Raw genomic sequence first — 25,465 nt, 5'->3', positions numbered from 1 at the left:
ACGTTTGACTTTTTGATGAGCAGCTGAATGCAGCATTTGTTATACAAAATGTGCATCCTCCGAGGTGTCTGGTCCGAGATCAGGTCTTTATTATCCCGAATCTGCTCTCGTTTTCATGTTTCACTCAAGAAAGGGCAACATTGTTATTGTAAATGGTTATTTTCCACATAAAGTAAATGAGGATAAGGTGATGAAATGTTATACTGTGTAGACTATAGGGGTGTTGTGGGAATATTTCTTTTACAACAGCAAAAAAATAAAGTTTTATTTAAGATGTAATGAGATTTTTTGTTTTCTTTTTTTATTAGTGTTTATTCTTTGGCTGGGACACTGCTGTCGTGGGGTAAATTACTGATATTGAGTTGTTCTCATTCTTTTCCAAACAGGGTGGTACAGGAAGCCATGTGCTGCTTATCTTGGCCAACATCATGGATTTGTTTGCTTTGAGAGTCTGAGCTCGCTATCGGAAGGCAGCAGACGAGGGCCAGAGTTCTAAGAAACGGTCATTAAAGTAGGGATCATGTACACAGACTTAATGCAAGAACAGACTGTCCTGATTGGAGAGAACAGAAAATATTGAACTGATGCTTTAAGAATTTATGAAATGCACAAAACACAGCTAGCACTGAAACCCCATCTCAGGGCTTGGGTTGCCTCAACATATGCCAAGTTGTTGCCAACATTAAAAAGAAAACCACTACAGAAGAATGACCCCAAATGATACCAGGGAACAGGACAAACTTTAAAAACAAGCGTGTTTGATATTGTACTTACACAGAGAGCAGTGGTACACTCTTAGAAAAATATTAGAACACTGAGTATTTGAGGCTATAGTTAAGGCTCTAAGAAAGTTTGGGTGAAATGATCAAAAAATAAAGTTCCTTAAAGAACTGCTGTAGTGATGGTTTGCTACAGAATGTTATTTGAGTATGACTTACACATAATTCCCAGTTGACATCATCATCATTCCCAGTTGAGATCATTTTTTTCCCTTATAAATCAAAATGTTAAAATATTGCAGTGTTTATAAACCTAAACTTCAGAGAATTGTAACATTTATACAATATGTTAGTTAGTTAGTTGGTGTTGTTAGCTAGTTCTCTTCAGGGGTTTCAGTTTGGTCTAAGTTTTTTAGAAAGGAGTGTCGTGTTGCGAAGTTGTTTCAATCTTCTATACTAACTGACCAGACGTTTCTTCAATTTTCAAAGAGCCACTGTTGGGCCCTTGACAGGTTAAGTTAAGTTAAGTAAGGTTAAGTAAGGTTCCCTTAACAGCTCAGCTCTACTCCTGGATTAGATTCTGCCACACTTTGGATAAAGGTTATCTACCATTATCCTAGATGGACCATCACCATTGGTAACCAACTTTCTCTATAAATCAACCAGTTGATCAGAGGCCAAATTTTACCAAATATTTTGGTGCTTTTGATAAAATTCCACTTCAGTCCTAAGATCTTTATTTTACTCTCAACAACAATAGAATTAATTGTGTTTTAATTCTTCTTATTCTGTTCAACAAAGAGACAGATTGGGTTCATGACCAAAATTGGCAGATCTTTTTTTCACCTTTAGGCACATAACAAGATCGGTATACAGTAAACATGGCAGAATGAAGTCCTCATGAAGCTGGTCAGCGGATGGTTTTGCAGACAGACATTAAGCCAGACTTCACAGATGAACTGATGTTGTGAGTAAGATTCTTCCATGTAAATATCTCTCTAGTCCAGTGTTCGGCTTAATCTCTGTGTGCAAAAGAACCCTCTGAGAACTTGTCAGAAAACACAGGAAGGTCATCAGTATTTTATAATCAGCATTTAGAGAACTGAGTCCTGATTGAACGCTCAAAAATCTTGTATCCTGTATTTTTTATTTTTTTAATTATATGTCATCCTTGTCTTTGGCACCGTGTTTGAGGATGCGGGTGAACTCTGTGTAATTGAAGTTTCCTTTTTTGTCGATCGGTGCCTCGCGGAAAAGCTCGTCGACCTCCTCATCTGTGAAGCGATCGCCCATGGTGGTCAGAAGCTCACGGAGATGGTCCTCATGGATAAAGCCTTTAGGAGAAGACATGTCACATCAGAGACTATAACAGAGAATTTGAACACAGTAGATTGATTGACAGGTGATTGGTGTTTATAGTGGGTCCGAAACCCAATGTGGGGATTTGGGATTGAACTGTAGATAAACCAGGAATCAGAAACCAGAGGTTCATGCTTGCTACAATCTTCATGATGTTCAGTGGGAAGCCATTTGGGATTGGACCACTGTTTGTTCCATTTTCAGTTAGATGTTATCTAAATGAAGCTTGCATTGCTAATCTAATCTAGGCTAAGATCGTGCAAAGTAGACATGGAAATCTAACCAGTAATTTAAAATGAAGCTTTGAAACTAGTGAATGTATGTGGTAAAGGATGAAGGGATGATGGAGAAGGATAGGTCACTGACCTTCTTGGTATTTGTGAAATAATTCTTTATCAGTGTACATCCGAAAAACCCAAAGCTACCTGAGCCATCCTCGTCAAAGCAGGTGAAAGCATTCCGTATGACATCCTCGGGATCGGTACCGTTGAGCCGCTCTCCAAACATGGTGAGGAACATGGTGAAGTTGATGGGACCTGGAGCCTCACTCATCATGCCCTCCAGGTACTCATCTGAAGGGTTCTTTCCTAGAAGACAGAATAAAACATGTTTAAAACACTGGTATCAACTGGTATTATCTGACATGCGGCATATGCTGGTTTTCTGAATAATTACCAAGAGAAGCGAGCATGTCGTGAAGATCCTCCTTATCGATGAAGCCGTCACGGTTCTGGTCGATCATGTTGAACGCTTCTTTGAACTCTTGGATCTGGGACTGGTCGAACATGGCGAAGACGTTGGAAGTCGCCCTCTGAGGACGCTTCTTCGTCGTCTTCCCCTTGGCACGTTTGGCGGCAGACATTTTGGCTGAAGAGTTTTGACCTTTGAAGGAAAGTTGAGATTGATTAATGTCTATTCCACTGCTACAAAGATTTTCCTCAAGGGTTTTTGGTTGGTTTAAAGGATTCTATATCCAAACTTATGATTATGTCATAACGTGTGAAAGGTAACCCTTTTAAAAGACAGCTGCAACTGAACAGTCTGAAAGTGACTGTGTAAATGATTGAAGCATACACACTAACCAAGCTTTCAGTTAGTGGAACATTTGCAGCATTTTTGTCAGCTGAACACCGAAGGGCAAGTGGCTTTAAATTTCTTGCTTGTTAATTATTTAACCAGTATTGAACACCACTGAACCTGGGAAAGTGGGGAAAATTAAATAAGAATATTGGATTGGTAGGTTTGGCTGAATTCCAGATGGCTCCATATGAAAGAGCGGCTTCACCATTCTACATAATGTACCATAACAGGAAGCCACTTGGGATTGAACATTACACATTACCAGGAAGTGATGTAGTCCCGGCTTGAGACATTTTCTCTATTAATTTGGGCTCAGTATTATTGCCATTTGTACTTTGATTTTCTTGGAATTATTGCCTTGGAATCATTCAAGTTCATGTTGTCTTTTCTTTCCTCCTACACAAAGTTAGACAAGAAGTAATTTTTTCTTGTGCACCATAGTATCATAATCAGTAAAAGTAAAACTTTTCATAAAACTAGCTACAGATTTGATGATTTTTGGTCTTCATCTTGACTAGAATTTTATTTGAATGGCTTTAAGACAAAGTTTTAACTAGGCTAGTCCTGGTCTTGCAGTCTTGACTACAGCACTGTTACTACCAGAGCACCATAAACTGCCTTCTCAATCGAAATCAAAGCAAAATGAGTTCTTAAGAACAATCAATGGGGTTGCCAGGTTACAAATATTTGGACAAAAGAAATCTAATTCACTACAAAACAGCTCTGACTGATTTCTCTTATCCCCAGAATGCTTGATAAGTTGATAACATTCTATAAAAACCTCAGAGAGAGATTCACCAAAGCAAGTTGCTGCATTCATATAGTGCATTTGGAGTATTCAGCCATCCATGACACACCCTGATTGCAAATGACTGATGGCCCATACTAACCACATTCATCTGGCCCACATCCCACTATGGAATAATCACAACGAACTCATCTGTGTCAGACTGCTGGAATAGAAACACCACTGTGAAAAATCTTAGGATAGGGATGGGAAATATACTGGAAATAGGTAACCAGTTTTTGGATGTTTTGTGGTTGATTTAGGTTCAAAGTCTGAGGAGAAACTTGATCGTATCTACTCTAAATGTACTTCGTAACTGCATAACTGCATGGTTGTGGAGGAATTTCCCACATTGTACAAGTTTGGAAGGTGGGAAAGTTTTTAAAATTTATATATTAAATTGTTTGACTCATCACTTGCCAAAAACTCCAATAAATATTCCAAGTAAACATTTATAGACCTAATATGTGAACAGTTTGGATTGTGTTCATGAAGTCAGCCTAGAGTGATGGAATCCAGGACATTATTTAGAGTTAAAGACTCCTGGCTGCAAAAGTTTTGCTAGAACTAACTCTTGTTTGCCAAACCTAAACTATATTTGTCCTGATATTGCATCGCTGCTACGTCCCAGTAACACTACCGACCACCCTTTGTATTGTTTAACTTCCCTGTGAAGCTGAAGTCTCCCTTCTCAATCCCACCTCACCTCACTTAACCTCACTGAAAGTAAAAGAATGTTATCAGATGTTTATTTCTGCTTCGAATACACCATAGCTGCATTCTTCTGAGTTAAATCCAGGGTTGTTCATTAGTTCAGGAAAAAACATAAAAAAGTAGACGTGCTTTTATGTGCTAAGACATTAGAGAACTAAATTGTAGTATTAAATACATGATTATACCAGTCGATACTGTGATCTGTTTTACTTGCTCTGTTCATTTGTTTAGCTTTTGTGCTTGTTGCAGAAATATGCATCTAGCTGCACAGCCAAATTCCTGACAAGTGAGGTCTTAGAGAAGTAAATCGGATTCTGTGAGCTCTCATGCTCTTTTTTGGACAACGTTTCTCATTCATTAAGAAGGGTTTCAGTGGAGAAATGAGAGGAAATAGGAAGCCGAAAACAACACAAGTAAATGAAATTATGGTGAGAATGCACAGAGATCCAATAAAACTTTAAAGATCAGAGAAATAAATGTAAAGAAGTAAAGACAAAACCTCTACTGCAACAGACTGAAAGTAATTTTCTCCAGAAAACCTATTAGACTTTCTTTTTTCCAGTGCAGGAGAATCAAACATCTGGCAAACGCTCACTTTTAAATAACAGTCTGAGACTCTTTTCTTAAACATGACACACTAGTACTATTTGCACTTTTAAAGACTGAAATGAAAATAAACAGCATTGCTCTGAATGATGTGTTAAGCTCACCTTGGTGTTGTGTGGCAGCAGGTTCAGCGTGAGCCTCGGTCTCACTCCCGCTTCTCTCACAGCACGGGCCGTTTGTTTAACGTTTCAGCGTCTTCACCACACCTCCCCGGCCGTGACTCAGCCAATAAGGTCAACATCGTGCCTCAGGCAGCCACGCAGGCCTTTAGCCTTACAAGGCAAAGGAATCTAGGAGCTCCTGCCATCCCACATCCTGAGATGTTTTTTCGCTAAAGAAACACACTCCGATGCCTGGAGGAGTCGCAGGGCTGAGGCCTTATTTAGCAAGCAAATGAACACTTATGCCACAGCAGGGCGATGTTTCTATTACAAAAGTGTCATGGAAAACAAAGAACAGAGTTCTGCTTGTGTTTGTGTGACTCCGGTTACAATTCCTTATAGAGATAGAAGGGGAGTAGAGCACAACATCAGGGTTTTTTTCCTCATTTCTCCTCAGAACATGAAAATAACAGCTGTGTTAATAATAGTGAGGCTTATATAATGTATTAAGTGGAATGTGCAGTTCTGTGCATAAGTATTCACCCACACTGAAATTTTCTACATTACATACAGTGCTACAACCTTTGAGATTAATTACAATTCTAAGGCATGAATCTACACATTATGTTTAATAATAAGTGAAGGGTAAATGTATACAGTATATACCTTGCAAAATTAGTATTTTACAGATTTTTGACCCAGTATTAACCTGAGGTCATGATTAATAATAATGCATCCAAAATATGTTTTTTTTTTTTTTAGGGGGGGCTATGTTTAATTAAACTTTGTGTCACAGTTTGAAGTTTGCAAATAATAGATAATTGTGTAAATTAGATAAAGTGTAGTCAATAGTTCATTTGAGTAACTGGTTGTAATGGGGGCGAATACTTATGCAACACACCAAAAATAATGTGGCTTAACTGAAAGTTTTCACCCTGCCGTCTGGACTCTGGGAGTCTGCGAGAGCAAATCTGAGTGTGTGTGTGTGTGGGGGGGGGACTCTATATCTCCCTTGTATATGTAGAACAGGATAGATGGCGCTTGCCTCCAAGTGTGTTACACTGCCCTGAGATGCAGCATGAGCAGCAGTTCCTAAGGAACTGACAGATGACCAAGTTTTGGGGAAAATTATAAATAAAATAAAATAAAATAATTAATGTATGATGTATATCAGGGAGCTGTCTTCATTTTTGTCTTAATTTTTTTTCATGCAACTTTACAGCAAATTCAGCTGATTAAAGCTAGGAGGGTCCTGATAGCGAGCTGTACAATAGCATCATCATCTAAAACGTCTAAACTGTTAAAAAGGACAAAGTTAAGCCAACTCAGTATGAAGACTAGATAAACAATACAAGAATATTTTGACACTAATTTAGATTTTCCCTCATATAAAAAATTCTTGCATTATCTAGACAAAAAAATATTATTCAGACATAATGACCATATTAGAAAATGCAGAAATGTGCATTAATAAAGAAACAAAAAAATTTAAAAAATACATTTAAAACTTTTTAAAAATAGATTTCTTAGAATCTATTACATTGATTTAATTTTCATCTAAACTTAAAAAAAATATACAGTTGAATTGTTCGTTTATTGAACAGACAAGGCCACATCATAACTAAAGAGATTTAAAAATAGCATGAAGAATAAATCTAAATAAAAGTATACATATACAACATTATACTTTAAATCTATTATAATAAATTATATGTTGAATTTTATTTTTTTTTTTCCAGATCGTTGAGAAGTAGAAGAAGCTGTACTAAGAAGGAGAAAAAAATACCCTGAGTTATGATTGACGTGTTTGACAACCAATCATTCTCGCTTAAGCGCGAGCGTATAAATATCCACTCCTAGCACGCGAGATGTAATATGGTTACTATGGCAATGTAAACGGCCAATCATGACGCAGGAGGCGGGACTTGTTAGAGCCCAACCTTGAAGTGTCTGAGGTACTTCCTGAAACAAAAACGAAAACCGTAGTACAGCGCGCGCGCATCTCAGCACGTCTTAGCTTTGTTTACAGTAAAAGTTAAATAAGTGAGAACACACTCACTCAACCGTGTGTGTGTGTTTTATTTAGAATAAGGCTATAGAAATAGCGCTTCAGTTTAATTCTGTCCTGCACGCGGGGTAAGTCAGTTTTTAATATAATCGTATGGGACCGCCGTCACACATGGAGGCAAACCGGCGGAATATAAAATGTCCTCTGTTTGACCCAAATGCATCTTTATTGACTTTTAGAAGGTTCTGATTATAGTACATTATTTTGTTTACTAGTGCACCTACACAGTGAGTGAGGAGGTGTTTGGGACTGAGCCAGGAGCGGGTCCAGGTTTATAGACGTGGGGTGGTAAGGGTGGGCACGCGCACACACACACGGGGTGAGTGACATCATCTAATTATGTATAGCGATGTGTATAATTATACGAATTAGATTTTCATAATTATACGCTAATGCATAAAGCGATCATTAAGTCATCTAGACCAATTAGTAAAACCAGGGACCGAGATAATGAAGTCCTGATGACAACGTAGTAACGCAAGGAAACGAGATAAAACCATGATGACGTCGTGATCACGAGGCACGACTTGATAACACAAGGGAACAAGATAAATAAATTATAGCCATGACATAATAATGCAAGGAATCAATAGATTTAAGTCACGACCAATGGCTTAGTAACACTTGGGGTCGAGATAATTGAATAGTTATTGTGTTAATGCCCAGGCTGCAGAGTTACACTGTAGTTCCTAATGCTGATGAGGAATGCTGAAGACTTGTAGCACTTCTGTGCTTTAAATCTGCATGAGCTGGATACTGTACCCTTCCTTGAGTCTGCACTGACATAGTGACACAGAAGTAATAAATAAACCAGTCAGATGTGATTATTTTTTTCTTCTTCTCCAGATCAGGTTTGTGATCAGCAGCCATCCATGCGACTACACTTGTACCTGTTCACAGGGTGAATCACTTCGGGCCGTGAGAACACGCCCCTTTGCGGTGTGGCAGAAAGTGTACAGGACACCATGGAGGCGAACAACTGGAAGTGTGAGCCAAGAACCAGCGAGAAGAAATGTTGTAAGTGTTGCATTATGGATGATCCACATAGCCGGATTAAAAAAAGTCGAGTAACTGGTGATATAGTGATATAGAAATCTGAGAACAGATTTACTGAACATTTCTGGAAGGAGTCTCCAGCGTCGGCCCTTTGGTAACGTCACAGATGTTATACAGTCATGGCACTGTTTATCATCATCCAGTGTTATCTCCATGGACTCCAGTGGCTCTTTTTGTTGCTTCAATTAAAGATGTAGCAGTGAAGTTAAGAAAATGAAGCTGAAAATGAAGCGGAAAGGGATGTGTTATAAAAGCTTTTTGCCGTGTTTTGGCCTAGAGCTTGAAAAGACCTTGCCGTAAGCTGATATCTGTGTGATAGGAAGTCAGAGAATGAGGAATAACTGAAACAGAAGACCTTCAGAACATTCGCAAAACAGAATCCAGAGTGAATCTGATAGCAGGAAGTAAAGACTTCACTTTCAGCATTTAATTATTCCCAAACTTCTGGCTTTTCTCGAAATTTAATTTGTAAGCAAACACAGACGTCCGGTTGCTGCGTAACAGCATAGTTTACTAATGTCACACACCCATTCTGCTTCCATGCCTCAGAATAAAACATTAACATGGACAGGAAAGCTGAATGCTCAGTGACCCTGACTTTAAGAGATGATTAGACATTCTGTAGAAAAAGAGATGATTTCTGAAGCAGTATTTTAGAGAGAACAGGAAGCGATGACCCTATAAGGAAGGTGGACAGAGAAAGCGTACAGAAACATGCAGTTTTATATGGAAACGTGTCAAAATATCACAGATTTCTATTTCACGTTTTTAAAGAAAAGAGATTGATTAGACGTGTGTTTACGGCTTGTTTCCCTCAGCGTGGGCGTCCTATATGACCAACTCATCCACTCTGATTGTCATGATCGGCCTCCCCGCCAGAGGCAAGACCTACATGTCCAAGAAGCTGACTCGCTACCTCAACTGGATCGGCGTACCCACAAAAGGTGCTGCAAAATTACTGATCAAATTTTCACGTTAAATAAATCAATCATAAATTCACATTGGCACAAGCTTCCTCTGAGCACTGTGTGTGTGTGTGTGTGTGTGTGTGTGTGTGTGCAGTCTTTAACCTGGGCGAGTACCGACGTGAGGCCGTCCAGTCCTACAAATCCTACGACTTCTTCAGACACGACAATGCCGAAGCCATGAGGATCAGGAAGTGCGAGTTTGCTTTTATTATTACAGTTTATGTCGCTACATCTAAGGGCAAAAGTATTGGCACCTGCATTAAGATATTACATCCATCCATGTGTTGTGTTCTTCTAGGAAAAGCTCCAACTACAGTGTTATTGTTACCTTTAACAACATTATGCCTTGTTTTATTCCTCTTATACGACAGCAGTTTATCGATGATCAGAGTTTACCAATGATCACAACGGCTATACTTTTTACATTTTATACTTTTTATACTTTTTAAAAGTGGTTTACAAAGCTGAATGGAATTGAATTGAATTGTAAAGCTACATGTGACCATGTCTCGTGATGTTTCTCTTCAGACAGTGCGCTCTAGTGGCTCTGCAGGATGTGAAGAGTTACCTGAATGAGGAGGGCGGGCAGATCGCTGTGAGCTTCCTTTTTACTTTAAACTACTCTTCCACTATTATTTTTTTTTTATTTATCTTAATTGCTTGTGGCAACAGGCAGCACGGTGGCTTAGTGGTTAGCACTGTTGCCTCACAGCGAGAAGGTCCTGGGTCTGAATCCCGGGTCGAACAGGCAGGGGCCTATCTGTGTGAAGTTTGCATGTTCTCCCGGTGCCTGTGTGGGTTTACTCTGGGACTGGTGACCTATCCAATGTATGCTGGGATAGGCTCCAGCAGACCCCCCTGACCCTAATTAGGAATAAAGCAGGTATAGACGATGGATGGATGCTTCTGGCAAACATGTAGATGTGTGAAAAACGATACTAGGTTACAGAATATGAAAAACATTTGTAATAATATAATATTATAATAAATAATAATAACAACAACAACAATAATAATAATAATTATTATTATTATATATTTATTATTGATAATAAAAATGATAGTATAGAATGTTTTATGTAGAATTATTTTTATTTATTAAAAATAATAATATTCAACAATATGGTTCATTAATTAATAACAATAAATATATTGTTCCTTTTTTATTTTCAAATACTGGAGATTTTAAAACCATATTTTTAAGTGATCCCTACTGTTTAAACATCTGCAGGTGTTTGATGCCACGAACACGACCCGGGAGAGGCGAGATCTCATCCTGGAGTTTGCCCAGGAGAACGCGTACAAGGTCAGAGTCTCTCGTGTGTTTTTTTTTTACAGGAAGCTTCGAAGTTATTGCCGCCCCTCAGTTTAAACTCATAAAAAGGTTAGTGGAAAAATGATCTGGTTAATGTGAAAAATCTGAATTGCAAGTCAAGTCAGTTTATTCTCCACAAAAAAAATATTATCAATAATATGTTTTATTAGCATCAAGCAAAAGAATCACCTTTCATACCCAAGGAATTTTTAGAGCAGGTTTAGACAATACGTGACATGAAAATAATGACATTTCCCCTAAAAATTCAAGCAGGAAGATTTCAGAAGCATTGCTCAAAGTAATCTGAGACCAATTGTTCTTGTATCACTCCAGATCCTCCAGGGGGTGCCAATACTTTTGGAGCTGTGCCTCCTTAACTCATTAGGAAAGCTTCCTAATGCAGCACTTTAAATTCCAACAACTAAGCTTAATGATTACAAGTCAAAATGACGATATGACATAAAATATTTGATTTTCTGTTTTGTTAAAATGTGTGAATCACAATAATGTAAAGAAAATCTCCACATTTCTATACTATACTAGAATGTAGATAACATGCACTTATGTTGTGGATGTTTGTGTAGAGCATCAGTAAGTTTAAAAATAAGCTGATGTTTAATGTAAGTGCTTAAAAATGATTTACTGAGTAATTACTACGTTAATGTGGTGGTTTATTGCGTGAGAGGAAGCGGAATTATGAAAGAGCAGACAGTGGAATGAGTAACATCAGACTGTTATTTGTGTTCTCATACCTTCCAGGTGTTTTTCGTTGAGTCCATCTGTGACGATCCAGATGTCATCGCTGAAAATATAATGGTACGTTTACTGCCGCTGAATGAATCTTTGCATTTTAATGAACTAAAGAGTGAAGCAAATTAAAGAGAAGCTTAGTGCTCTGTGTGTGTGGTTGATAGATAGATAGATAGATAGATAGATAGATAGATAGATAGATAGATAGATAGATAGATAGATAGATAGATAGATAGATAGATAGAGAATATAAAGTCATTTACTGCATTTGGAAAGAGCTCCACTAGGTGGCTTTATAGTGTATTCTGATGAAGCAACCAATGAACTGACACAACCTTGGCCATAACATTATGACCACCTGCCTAATATTGTGTTGGTCCCCCTGCCAAAACAGCCCTGACCTGTCAAGGCATGGACTCCACTACATCCCTGAAGGTGTGCTGTGGTATCTGGCACCAAGACGTTAGCACCAGATCCTTTAAGTCCTGTAAGCTGAGAGGTGGGGCGTCCATGGATCAGACTTGTTTGTCCAGCACATCCCACAGATGCTTGATTGGACTGAGACTGTGGAATTTGGAGGAAAAGTCAACACCTCAAACTTGTCGTGCTTGTCAAACCATTCCTGAACCATTTTTGCTTTCTGCATTATCCTGCTGAAAAAGGCCACAGGGAATACCGTTTCCATGAAAGGGTGTACATGGTCTGTAACAATGCTTAGGTAGGTGGTACGTGTCAAAGTAACCTCCACATGGATGGCAGGACCCAAGGTTTCCCAGCAGAACATTGCCCAATGCATGACACTGCCTCCACCGGCTTGCCTTCTTCCCATAATGCATCCTGGTGCTGTGTGTTGCCCAAGTAAGCACGAGAAAACGTGATTCATCATACCAGGCCACCTTCGTCCATTGCTCCGTGGACCAGTTCTGATTCTCACGTGCCCATTGTTGGTGCTTTTGGTGGAGTACAGGGGTCAGCATGGGCACCCTGACTGGTCTGCTATGCAGCCCCATACACAACAAACTGTGATGCACTGTGTATTCTGACACCTTTCTATCAGAACCAGCATTAACTTCTTCAGCAATCTGAGCAACAGAAGCTTGTATGTTGGATCGGATCATACGGGCCAGCCCTCGCTCCCCACATGCATCAGTCAGCCTTGGCCGCCCATGACCCTGTCACCGATTCATCACTGTTCCTTCCCTGGTCTTCTACCCATCACAATTTGTCCCTTATTAAACTCAAATCCTTACGCTTGCCCATTTTTCCTGCTTCTAACACATCAACTTTGAGGGCAAAATGTTCACCTGCTGCCTAATATATTCCACCCACTAACAGGTTCCATGATGAGGAGATCATCAGTGTTATTCACTTCACCTTTCAGTGCTCATAATGTTATGCCTGATCGGTGTAAAACATATGTATTTATTGTTATTGTGCAAGTAGAAAAAAGAAAACGAATTGGATTGTTGCTTTATTCTATGTCAGTCCACCAACTCTATCTATCTATCTATCTATCTATCTATCTATCTATCTATCTATCTATCTATCTATCTATCTATCTATCTATCTATCTATCTATCTATCTATCTGTGTAAAAATGTAAAAAATATTTCATACAGTGTATTTTATTTTGCATTAGGTGTAAGTCTCAGGAATACATATTAGCATACATGATGTTTTTGATTAATAGACGTCATAATAAAGTTTTGGACACATGATTTTATTTCAATTTGGAGGATTCCCAAATGATATGTAAATACTAAACAGGGTGAAGAAACCCTTGTTTCATTGCCAAAATCTAATGCTACATCAGCTGATGGCTGGATTGATAGAACTAGTATGTTAGTAATAAAACATTGCCATAGGTTCTGTCAGAGGTATAAATACATAAAGTAAAAAAGGTTATTAAATAAACAATAATCTACTGTACTGTGTACCAGGACGTGAAGGTGTCGAGTCCGGATTATCCCGAGAGAAACCGCGAGAGCGTCATGGAGGACTTTCTGAAGAGAATCGAGTGCTACAAAGTCACATATCAGCCATTAGACCCAGACGCAAACGATAAGTAAGACCGAGTGTTTGTTGGTGTGATAATGAGATTTGACCAGCAGAGGGAGATAAAGATCACCTGGTCACGGCATGATTTGTGTTTCCTCCTAGGTACTCAGGCCAGTGTGTTTTTCAGCCAGTTGTACTTAATGCTTCGTAACAACTGGCTCATTCATTTTACTATTTCTCCTGACTTTTTTTTGTGAGAATGGCGATGACTTGTCACCAACTTTCACTGCTTTTCTCACAAACGTCAGAGCATTCAGGGACAGGAAACAGGCAGATATTATCAAGATTCCAGAGAAAAGATTCTTGTGCCTCTAAATAGCATTCCTGCTTTTCATTGGCTTTGATTCATTGTCTTCGATTCACACACACACACACACACACACAATTATAGCCAGATGCTCAGATATAACAGATTCATTACACTTATATTTCTTACCTTCAGCTCAACATGTAATAGATATGTAATGCTGCATGTAAATTCATACATGATATAATGTGATACATAATGGAGAAAAAATAGAAAAAATCAGTGGTGTGTGTATGTGTGTTTCTCAGAGAGCGCTCCTTCATCCAGGTGATCAACGTAGGCCAGCGTTTCCTGGTGAACCGCGTGCAGGATTACATCCAGAGCAAGATCGTGTATTACCTGATGAACATCCATGTGCACAAACACTCCATCTACCTCTGCCGTCACGGAGAGAGCGAATACAATGTGCAGGGTCTGATCGGGGGCGACTCGGGCCTGTCCACTCACGGGAAAGAGGTAGATGTTTGTATTCACCAGAAACACACGCTATCCTAGTTCTCCTTAACATACCGCAGGTGTTCTATTTATTATTATTTTTATTTTACTTTACTATCTTATAAGTAACAGTGAGCCATTGTACCATATTGCTAAAGTACAGAGTGAAGATAAGAAATCAATAAACAATGTAATAAATAGACGACGTAAATCATATTACGCCATCAATAATATAACCATGTAATCCATTGTAATAATTGTGGTAATAATAACTGTATTGTTGGGCTTTTGGTGGATATGTTAAATAGATTTTCACCCTCACGTTAATTATGACAACCTGCTGTCACTGGAATTACCTCACCTCTGCCTCATCTTATTAGAATAAGGCTTGATTTGTCAGCAAAACAAATTAAACCAGTTCAATCAGATACATGATAAAGCAGGATTACATTCTACCCTCACAGTCAGACTGACATCAGCTTATCCCTACTGCGAAATTACCGAAGCCTGACATTGTGACTCCCCTCCTTAAGGCTTAGAGAAGATCAGGAAACTGTGACACATGTACAGTAAGACAGCTTAGACGTCTGAGATGTACTGCGATGCACTTTTACTGCTGAATTACTGAATTTAAACTGCATAAATGTAAATCATCTACATGTCTTATACTTCTTATAACACCAAATAAAAAGAAATATAATCACAGTATTGCTGATAGTCCTCAAATCAAGACATCAGGAAGTGATGTCATTGTATTTATCCTCCATGTTACTGAGTCGTCTGCGGCCGAACATTCCACTTCATCCGCAGCAATTTTACGCCACCAGTAAGCTTAATGCCAGCACATAATATGGGTGTGGTGTGCAGCTGTTGTGTCTGAACTGAGTCCGGGCATTTGGGTGTGATTGTGTGTGTGTTTATTTTGTGTTTAGTGTGATTATTGTGTGTGTGTGTGTGTGTGTGTGTGTGTAGTTTGCTGTGGCTCTGAGGGATTTCATAGTGGACCAGAAGCTGGTGGATCTGAAGGTGTGGACCAGCCAGCTGAAACGCACCATCCAGACGGCTGAGGCTCTGGGCGTTCCGTACGAGCAGTGGAAAATCCTCAACGAGATTGATGCTGTGAGTCAGAACGCCACCAGGACGCCTCCTCATGCCACCTGCTACAGCCATTACAGACCCTTCAGTTCAGACCCTCTACAGAGCATGGGCTCTTTAACAAGGCTTCTGCTTTTAAACAAAATTTTAACAAGCTTTCTATCTTTAAATAAAGTTCTGTGTTTACAAAGGATTTATTATGTGCAAACCAGGGGGTTTTCCATGGGTTTCATTCTCTCCAAGAGTTTACCAAATCTTTATTAAGGGTTTTGAGTTTGTCTCTTTCAAAGCACGTTTACAGTGATGGTGCATTTACAGCAAGTTTACAGTGAGTTTATGGTGTGCTGATGGTAACTTTACAGCAGGTGTATCAGGAGTTTACAGCAGGTTTATTGTGTGTTTATAGTGACTTTACAGCAAGTTTACAGTGAGTTTACAGTGGGTTTATAGTGTGCGTTTAGTGAGCTGACGGCACGTTTACAGCAGGTTTAAAGTGAGTTTACAGTAGTTTATAGTGACTTTACAACAAGTTTAGTGTTTTAGTGACTTTACAACAAATTTACAATGAGCTTACAGTGACTTTATAGTGACTATACAACAAGTTTACAGCAGGTTTACAGTGAGTTTTTAGTGTGCTGAGTTTACAGCAGGCATATTAGGAATTTATAGCATGTTTACAATAGGTTTATAGTTTACAGTGGTTTTATATTGACTTTACAGCAAGTTTACAGTGAGTTTATAGTGGGCTTATAGTGACTTTACAGCAAGTTTACAGTGAGTTTACAGTGGTCTTATAGTGACTTTACAGCAAGTTGACAGTGAGTTTACAGTGCCCTTATAGTGACTTTACAGCAAGTTTACAATATGTGTATTGTGAGTGCTTACATCAGGTTTACACTGAGTTAACGCTGAAATTACAGTGAGTTTACAGTGGTTTTATATTGACTTTACAGCGAGTTTACAGTGGTTTTATATTGACTTTACAGCGAGTTTACAGTGGGCTTATAGTGACTTTACAGCAAGTTGACAGTGAGTTTACAGTGCCCTTATAGTGACTTTACAGCAAGTTTACAATATGTGTATTGTGAGTGCTTACATCAGGTTTACACTGAGTTAACGCTGAAATTACAGTGAGTTTACAGTGGTTTTATATTGACTTTACAGCGAGTTTACAGTGGGCTTATAGTGACTTTACAGCAAGTTTACAGTGAGTTTACAGTGGTTTTATATTGACTTTACAGCGAGTTTACAGTGGGCTTATAGTGACTTTACAGCAAGTTGACAGTGAGTTTACAGTGCCCTTATAGTGACTTTACAGCAAGTTTACAATATGTGTATTGTGAGTGCTTACATCAGGTTTACACTGAGTTAACGCTGAAATTACAGTGAGTTTACAGTGGTTTTATATTGACTTTACAGCGAGTTTACAGTGGTTTTATATTGACTTTACAGCGAGTTTACAGTGGGCTTATAGTGACTTTACAGCAAGTTGACAGTGAGTTTACAGTGCCCTTATAGTGACTTTACAGCAAGTTTACAATATGTGTATTGTGAGTGCTTACATCAGGTTTACACTGAGTTAACGCTGAAATTACAGTGAGTTTACAGTGGTTTTATATTGACTTTACAGCGAGTTTACAGTGGGCTTATAGTGACTTTACAGCAAGTTTACAGTGAGTTTACAGTGGTTTTATATTGACTTTACAGCGAGTTTACAGTGGGCTTATAGTGACTTTACAGCAAGTTTACAGTGAGTTTACAGTGGGCTTATAGTGACTTTACAGCAAGTTTACAGTGAGTTTACAGTGCCCTTATAGTGACTTTACAGCGAGTTTACAGTATGTGTATTGTGAGTGCTTACATCAGGTTTACACTGAGTTAACGCTGAAATTACAGTGAGTTTACATTGGATTTATAGTCAGTTTACACCCATTTTACAGTGAGTTTACCTCAGGTTTATTCTGTATTGACAGTTTTATATGATGATTTTAGTGACTGCATTGGATTCGTAGCAAATTTACAGCCAGTAGGTTTACAGTGGGTTTATAATATGTTTATAACAGATTTGTAGTACTGTCACTTCCTCTTTACAATGATTACAACAAATATTACACTGTCACTTCCTCTACAGTAATTACAGTGAGACACATTTTATTTTGCTGAATGTTTGTCATTTTAATTAAGCATATCATACATTCAGATAAAATCACTGTGGTATTGTTTGTTGTTTTAAGGGCATCTGTGAGGAAATGTCCTACAGCATGATCAAGGAGAAGTATCCTGAGGAATTCGCTATGAGAGATCAGGATAAATATCATTACCGCTACCCAGGAGGGGAGGTGAGCATCACCAGTACTGTGCTCATGCTTTGTTATTGTACAAAAAGAAATAAACTCATTTTCAGCTTGATGTGTTCATGAAAAATTTGAAGAAGGACAAGGACACGTGCTACTATTATGTCTAGTAGATATCTATACAGGAGACGCAGTTATCTGTTGTTCATGCTAGATGTACACAATGTTATATAGATAACTTTAATATGTTTTTAGATAGATCGGAAAAGATTTAGTAATCTTAGTTTTTGTTAAGAAGCTGATGGCTGTTTTTTCTCTCTATGTGGTTGCTGTAGTCATACCAGGATCTGGTGCAGAGGCTGGAGCCAGTGATAATGGAGCTGGAGAGGCAGGGCAATGTGCTGGTCATCAGCCACCAAGCCGCCATGAGATGCCTGCTCGCATATTTCCTAGACAAAAGCGCTGGTCAGGATCCGTCTTACTCCTAAAACTGATAAATCATACACACAGATGTATGAGCACTCACTGATCCCATCATGTTATTTGCCTGAAAGCCCTGACCCTTCAGAGTCATCAGTTCTTACTTCTTAGCTGATATTTGCCATGTGGGCGTGTCTTTCCTGCACCCCACTATGGGGTTCTAATGTAGACTGTGGTTTGTGTTCTAGATGACTTGCCGTATCTGAAGTGTCCTCTCCATGTGGTGCTGAAACTCACCCCTGTGGCTTACGGTAAATCATGGTTTGTTTGTTTTTTTGGGGGATAAATCATTTACTGTTCCCTTCACTGCATTTCCTGGAGACAAGTTCATCATCCATTAATAAAACATTTGTGTATTTGTAAAGATTGTTACTGTAAATTATAATTACATATGGAATAAAGTCAAGGATAAATAAACTGACAGTGTGAGAAAATATTGCATTTTTATCCACACTGGGAGAAAAAAAAGAGATGTTTTGAAAACTTTCTTAAAAGAGGAAAATGGCGCATGTATCAGATTGCAAATACGCTATACAGCCAAAAGTATGCGCACCCTTAACCATCACACTCGTTGAACATCCCATTATAGATTTATTCCCTGTGAGCTTGCAGTTATAATGAGCTTCACCCTTCTCTTCTGGAAAGGTTTTCCACTAGATGTTGGAGTGTGCGGTAACTGTGAGGATGTGAGTTCATTCAGCTACAACAGCATAGGGCAGTCAGACCCTGATGTTGGGATGTTGAGGAGGTTTCAGTTCCAGTTCATCCCCAAAAGTGTTCATTGGGGTTAAGTCAGAGTCAGGGCTCTGTGCAGGACACTTGAGTTCTACCCACCCAAACCTTCCCCTATACACCATGGCTGCATGGAGCTCAGGGGCTTTGTGCACAGGAGCATCGTCATGCTGGAACAGTGTTTGAGGGAAACCATATATCTACGGCCTACAGAGACGTTCTAGACAATTCTATGCTTCAAGCTTTGGGTGTGATGGTCAGGGTGCACATACTTTCAGGCATGCAGTGTCATTTTTAGATTAGCTCACCGGAAAAAATGGAGTGTTTCTTAGCACTGAATGCGTTCTTTGTTAATATTTGCAGGGTGTAAAGTGGACATGTTCGACCTGAATGTTGAAGCTGTGAACACACACCGCAACAGACCACAACCGCAACTCGTAAGAAAAATCTTTTTCTTTTTTTTTAATTCATTTTGAGAGGTCAGAACACTTTATTTTTAGATGCATACAACATTTTAGACAGTAACTCCACTTCATCACGTTGATTATTTTCCTATAACTGGAATCTGAATGTCATGCAGATAGCACGATTCAGCTGATTGTTGGGTTTAGGAAGTTCCTGTTTGTATGCGACTCCCAGTAAAATTTGATGATATGTTAATATGATAGGATGTGAGTGGGTTTGATAATTATAGCATTTTTACATTGTCCACACTGCGCCCAGTCAATGCGCAATTTTGCTGCTTTTTTCCCCAAAATTTCCAAAATATTCCACCCCCCCCACCTTTGGATAAAAAAATGGGACACAGGATTCTTCTTTTAAACCCATAACAGTGAAGACACATCTGTAGTAACCTTCTGTGAGACCTATACACACACGAATGGAAGATGGCTAAACGCGTGTTGTGATGTCACAATGACACGTAATGGTCCAAATCTGCAGAAAACCCTTGCGCAATTTTTTTTTTAACACTTTTTATGAAATTCTACCTTAGGAATAAAATGCTGAACAGTTTTAATGTACAGATAAAATATGAAGGTACTGCATGTACTGTGCATGTGTGTGTGGTGTGTGTTTTCTAGCTTGCGAAATGCTGAAAGGGAATTTATTTATTTATTCTTGTGAAACCCTGCTGAACCATGTTCATCACATTTTTAGCAGTCACATAATGAGATGTTTTGGCCAGGATGTGGCTCTGAGAGACTCACTCATAGTGAATACTTCATTTAGATTGTGCTTTCCAACAGGATGGTGGTTTGGCAGACTACCCATAATCCTCTACACTATTTGCTATTTACACTTCTACACAGTTTCAGATGGCTTCCTGTTCACCTGCAACCTAAATGAGATGTAACAGTTAAGCTTCCAATGGACTGCAGTCTTTACTTTTTTTTTTACTCAAGGTTCAGGTTTTGTCTTAAAATCTTCAGAGAAACTCTTACTTTCACTTGTATATTTATATGACAGGTAAGCCACACACACACACACACACACACACAAACACACACAGTCGCACATTCACATTTAAAAGAAATCTGTAAATATCCCAGATGATCTGCAAGCGTTTGAGGTTGAACTGGTTCCCAGTTTCTGTCCAGTGTCTCCTAGTGTGTGTAGTTTACATAGTGTGTGTAGGAGTACAGGCTTGACCACATTAACTGTTAAAATACACACAGCACACTGTGTAAGCCCCACAGTGACCCCATAAAACACACCACACACACCCACACACACATATACACACAAAAAAAACAATCGTCATGGAAACTGAAGGTTTACACAGCTGTAGTTCTTCAATGCAACATACATTCAAAATAACCACAACCCCCTCACTCTCTTACTCATTCTCTCACTCTCTCTCTCTGTCTTTCACAGACTCGCTCTCTCTCTCTTTCACACACTTTGTATCTTTCCCTCCCTCTCTTTCTCTCTCTCTCTCTCTTAAAGATTAATTAAAGAGCAGAGAGCAGATTTCGTCTTGGTTGATGTGTGGATGGATTTGAAATAAATATCTGGGGTAATATTTACATTTAGTTAGTTAATTAAAAGTACAGTTCATTTCCTTTCTCTTACTTAATTGGTGAACAAATGAACTAATAGCCTGATCCAGAATATTCCAGTCAGACGGAAACGTGACTCGTCCCTCAGACAGACTCACATGCTTAAGACATCAAGGTCCTTTAAACAGAGCTGTAGCAGTTTCTACCCACTGTTGTGTCTTCTGTGTTAAGACGAAAGGCAGACAGACGCTGTTCAGTGTATACAGAAGTAACCTTGATGAATCATGTGCTTTCTGCCTCCGTACAACTTTACTGCAGTAAAACTGATGCCACATTCAAAACCAGGCTGAAAATGAAAGCTTATTGAAGACTTAGAAAAAAAAGATATCCTGCCAAAGTTATGGCAAATACATTTGTTCTTAATCATCTATTATTTTATGACATTTATAATTCGTGGGATTTTTTTTTTTTTGTTGGAATTAATTTTAATTCTAAAATAAAATAAAATAACCACTTAATTTTTTTTTAAATTATAAAAAAAAAAGTAAAACAAGAAAAAAAAAAAAAAAAATTAAAAAAATCACTTAGTTTTTTTTAATTATTAAAAAAAATAAGAAAAACATAAGAAAAATAAGTAAAGTTTAAAAAAAGAGAAAAGAAAAAAGAAATACAGGAAATGTTTACGTCTCCAGGTGCAGTTGCTATAATGCTGTCATTGGGCTCCTGCCATTGCCTCGTTCTGCCAACATTTCTTTTTTTCTCTGTTTGTTCCAAACACTGGGAGCATTGTTTAGTTGCCAGCCTGTGCTCTTTACATTTTCCTTGCTTATGCCACCGAGCTTCAGCATGTCCTCACCCTGGCTGTTCTCTGTGTGCAGGTCAACAGCAAACAGGAAGCACCAGCGAGGAGAAACAGCTTCACTCCAATGTCCAGTCAGGACCAGGTGAAACGGCCGCGGGTCTTCAGCGTCGGAAACCCACCCTGCACTCCTCTTCCTCTGTCGCTGAGCTCCACAGACGTCCCTGAGGCACAGGAGAACGATGAGCAACAAGTTAGAGCTCTTACTCTTTTTTGAGCATAAAAGAGACAGGAGATGCTTTTCAGCACCACGGTTGCACAGGATGGTTATTTGAGTTACCATAGCCTTCCAGTCAGCTCCAACCAGTCAAACCAGTCAGCTCAAACCAGAGCCTTTTACTTCTAACCTTTCTCATTGTGCTAAAGCTATGTAAATTGGTCAGCTTCAGGAAAATATCTGCATCTGATAACCGTCTGATGTTTTCATCCAAACAGTTCAGCCAGCAATGAAGCCACACAATTTCCCCCTCTTTCTCCCAAATGCAATCAGTCTTATGTCTATTGTGTTAGTCCATTCATTTTAGATTTAAGCTACAAAGCTAATCTTGCTAACTATTGAAGCTGACACTTTTACTTCTAGGCATCGTAGTATCTGCCTAAATCATTACACAATCGATTCGTGATTCGTTTGAGTCATTCAGTGTCTTGAGCTGACTTGATATGATTTATGACACGCCTCTATCTAAACAATGTTCAAAAAGACGTCACACAGCGCTGTCACTTTTTTTGGTAGAAGTGATTCAGATGATTTTCCATTTCCGGTCTTTCAGCATGGGCTTATTGGGATATTTTCTCAAACTGTGTATGTTCTAATAGTGCTGGTTGAGCCAGATATGGTTGAGAGTGAACTTTCTGTGATTTCACAGGAAACGGCGAATTCCTCACGTCCTGGAGATTGAGACGATGAACAGAAGTGAATGCGAGTGCTTCAGTCTCCACCCAGATGAGTCAGACTCGCACCTTACACCATCCACAGCCAATCCCAGAAACCATATCTGTGTGTCTGTCTGTTTGTTTTTATGTTTGGCTCATTTAAAGAAATACTTCAGCTGAACAATGAGATGTTCACTCTGTTCTCATTAGCATAAATGTAGTCAGTTAGCCAACATACATTTGATGTCTGAGGTTTGCTACGAAGCTAACACAGCTAACAATTCATGGATGACTATTAGACATAAACATGTTGGCAAATCCTCATATTCTTGCTTCAAATAACTATATAAAGCTATGTCATTTTGTTGAAGTCCATATTTACACATTTATGTTTAAAGTTGAACAATTATATGCCATCTATTTCAACTCAAAGTGCTCTTGAAAGATAAATTCTGTTTATTTAAGCGTTTACGGAAGCAGTCTCCAGTGGTTGAGACTTCAGTAATGGAAACTCTACAGTTTCTCAGCATCATGAAAAATCTACATGTTTTTCTTAAACTCAAGTGATCCTACAAGAGTTAACTATAAACAGATAAACAATATGTTTCGGCTTTTAATAAACCATTTTAATCGTTGGTAAATTCTTCATCAGGATGGAAAAGAAACAACTTCTATCCATATCAGCACCATAGCACTACCATTACACCATCCCAGTGTTGATGAGTTTCCTATAACAGCATACTCCAGAAAGTGCTTTACTCTGTACCCCTATAGCGGAAAGAGGAAGTGATGTGGATACTAACGTTCCATTTTAAACTAAAGTTTGTTAATATGCACTTATTGATATCTGAAGGAAGAATATGAAGATTTGGCTGTGGATTAAGCAGACACCAGGCATGCCTTGGACAATCCATTATTTTGGGGTTAAGGTGAACACTTTTTATTTGTAAGTATATCTGGATAGGTATTTGCCAAGAAATTCTGCATTAATGTCCCTGTACCTTTGTGCGCAGTGCCGAGTGGATTGCGTGACATTGTTATTTCATTCCCAAACTGAATGATTTACGTGTCATTCAGTCATCTAATAGCTACTCCAAGCCTCTGCTGCTCCTCTGTCCGTGATGTTGCAGTGGGATAATGAGTCAGTCACGAAGCATGTGAGCCGCATTACCAGTCTTGTAATCCATTTGGGCACTAATCCCAGAAACTCAAACAAGATTGTATCTTACACAATCAGAATGACACAACAATGATGTAGATGTAGCTTCCTTCCCTCACAAACACCCAGTTTCCTACAGAACTTAAGTCTTGTACTACTGACAGCAATTTCTGTGCCTTTAATTCTCATTAAAAGAGGCATGGCCTCTCTGTGTAAGCATCATTTAAAGGGAAGTGGCCTCCGTGCCTAAGCCTCAGTAAAAGGGGCGTTGTCTTTGTACCTAAGTTTTAGTAAAAGAGGTGTGGCCTTATACTTAAGTCTCAGTAAAAGGGGCATGGCTTCTGTACCTAAGCCACAGTCAAAGGGGTGGGGCCTTTGTACCTAAATCTGAGTACAAGCGGCGTGGCCTTTGTGCCTGTCAGTCATTGGTCTTCTTGCCTGTAATGCTGCATTCAATTTACCTCAGAAAGTCAGACCACTGAATTGCATTATTTTCAACCTCCTTACACAAGAGCTACATAGTTGGGAAAAAACAACAAATGCCTCCATGTTTGTGTTGCCTTAGTACATTACAAATGCTTTCCAGCTAGCTATGATGACCTCCTCAACATAAATCTCAGTAAAAGGGGCGTGGCCTCATGCTTCATTCTCAATATCATTTATGGAATAGAATTAGCAAACAGATGGCTGGGATTCACTTTGTTACAGAGCGGTTAGACTGAAAGGTCTAATCAGAGTTATTTGTACTGATTGTTTTTTTTTGTGCCAGAGCTGCTGATTACCACGCACAGGATACTGTCGACTGGTGTTTCCATGATTATGCAGTAAAGATTGTGAGAAAAGTTTTAAATGTTTTAAGGAATGTCATAAGCAACAAGCAAAAAATATGCAAAATATATGTTTAATATGTGAAAAAAGGCACTTATTATCACTGTGCATTCATCAAGCTCTTCTTCACCACTTTCTCCATCATCCTTTAGGCTAGCGCAATATTGGCATAATAATTGGCATTTGGTGATATGATATGATATGATATGATATGATATAATCAGTGATAAACATCACTGGATATTGTGGTAATGTGATATGGTGTAGGGACATTAATATCATATGACACTAGTCTCTGTGGTGATTGGACATTGAGGTAACATTACATCATGACACAGGTCTGTTCTGATCTCTGTAAAGAATGGCTTTTGTATCTCGGTCCTGTACAGCCACCAGTAACGCACAAGATAGTGTAATAATAAAGGCCGTGGGAATAAACAGTTTCTTGACAGCTTGTTCATTTAAACGCCTGACTGGAACACCAGCCTGAAACACCTCAAGCCATGATTTTACTGAATGTTTTATTTGATTTTATTTGAAATGTTTTTATTTTACAAAATGCTTTATTTATTAGGTACTCTATAGTTTTCTCATTGTATTACTTTTTTTTTTAGGATAAATGAGCAGTGGCTTTTCAAGTAAAAAAAAAAGAGTTTATTTTCTGTGTGTAAGTAGTGATGGAAATGTCTTGTTTTATGTGATTAAATGCTTATGAAAATATAAAATCAGTTTTCAGTGGGCTTTTTACACCACAGATTACTTTTAATTATTTTTAAAGACATGACATAACCTTTTTAGCTGCCTTATGGCAAAACCGCTAAT

General features: G+C 38.7%; 2 protein-coding genes across 3 annotated transcripts; one reads left to right on the top strand and one right to left on the bottom strand.

Moving 5' to 3' along the window:
- Positions 1-738: 738 nt before the first annotated feature.
- Positions 739-5,526, bottom strand: myl9a (myosin, light chain 9a, regulatory). Its single transcript, XM_058410492.1, has 4 exons — positions 5,370-5,526; positions 2,754-2,960; positions 2,504-2,665; positions 739-2,053 (listed from the first exon to the last, which is right to left on the bottom strand). The coding sequence occupies exons 2-4, from the start codon at positions 2,938-2,940 to the stop codon at positions 1,878-1,880; spliced, it is 525 nt and encodes a 174-aa protein (XP_058266475.1). The 5' UTR covers positions 2,941-2,960; positions 5,370-5,526; the 3' UTR covers positions 739-1,877.
- Positions 5,527-7,318: 1,792 nt separating this feature from the next.
- pfkfb2a (6-phosphofructo-2-kinase/fructose-2,6-biphosphatase 2a) lies at positions 7,319-25,350 on the top strand. Of its 2 annotated transcripts, XM_058410132.1 has the most exons (17): positions 7,319-7,502; positions 7,650-7,753; positions 8,281-8,451; positions 9,309-9,434; positions 9,553-9,649; positions 9,987-10,053; positions 10,690-10,764; positions 11,533-11,589; positions 13,464-13,588; positions 14,137-14,344; positions 15,296-15,442; positions 17,653-17,757; positions 18,048-18,177; positions 18,381-18,443; positions 19,288-19,361; positions 21,803-21,976; positions 22,650-25,350. In XM_058410132.1, exons 3-17 carry the CDS (start codon positions 8,400-8,402, stop codon positions 22,680-22,682), a joined length of 1,533 nt encoding a protein of 510 aa, XP_058266115.1. In that variant the 5' UTR covers positions 7,319-7,502; positions 7,650-7,753; positions 8,281-8,399; the 3' UTR covers positions 22,683-25,350. The 2 variants fall into 2 exon arrangements, with proteins under 2 accessions (XP_058266115.1, XP_058266113.1); XM_058410130.1 differs by lacking the exon at positions 7,650-7,753.
- The last annotated feature ends 115 nt before the right edge of the window (positions 25,351-25,465 follow it).

Source organism: Hemibagrus wyckioides, linkage group LG15 (genome assembly GCF_019097595.1).
Source record: "Hemibagrus wyckioides isolate EC202008001 linkage group LG15, SWU_Hwy_1.0, whole genome shotgun sequence".
Lineage (NCBI taxonomy): Eukaryota > Metazoa > Chordata > Actinopteri > Siluriformes > Bagridae > Hemibagrus > Hemibagrus wyckioides.
Note: the sequence above shows the minus strand (reverse complement) of the source record. Positions and strands in the feature narration are given on the sequence as shown.

Bases quoted from the DNA above. Each gene is read 5' to 3' on its own strand.
- myl9a (XM_058410492.1), bottom strand. From the start codon at position 2,940: ATGTCTGCCGCCAAACGTGCCAAGGGGAAGACGACGAAGAAGCGTCCT. The intron at 2,666-2,753 runs GTAATTATTCAG...TCTGTCTTCTAG, and splicing joins CGACATGCTCGCTTCTCTTG to GAAAGAACCCTTCAGATGAG. The intron at 2,054-2,503 runs GTAGCTTTGGGT...CTTCTCCTAAAG, and splicing joins CTTTGACGAGGATGGCTCAG to GCTTTATCCATGAGGACCAT.
- pfkfb2a (XM_058410130.1), top strand. From the start codon at position 8,400: ATGGAGGCGAACAACTGGAAGTGTGAGCCAAGAACCAGCGAGAAGAAA. The intron at 15,443-17,652 runs GTGAGTCAGAAC...TGTTGTTTTAAG, and splicing joins TCCTCAACGAGATTGATGCT to GGCATCTGTGAGGAAATGTC. The intron at 17,758-18,047 runs GTGAGCATCACC...TGGTTGCTGTAG, and splicing joins ACCGCTACCCAGGAGGGGAG to TCATACCAGGATCTGGTGCA.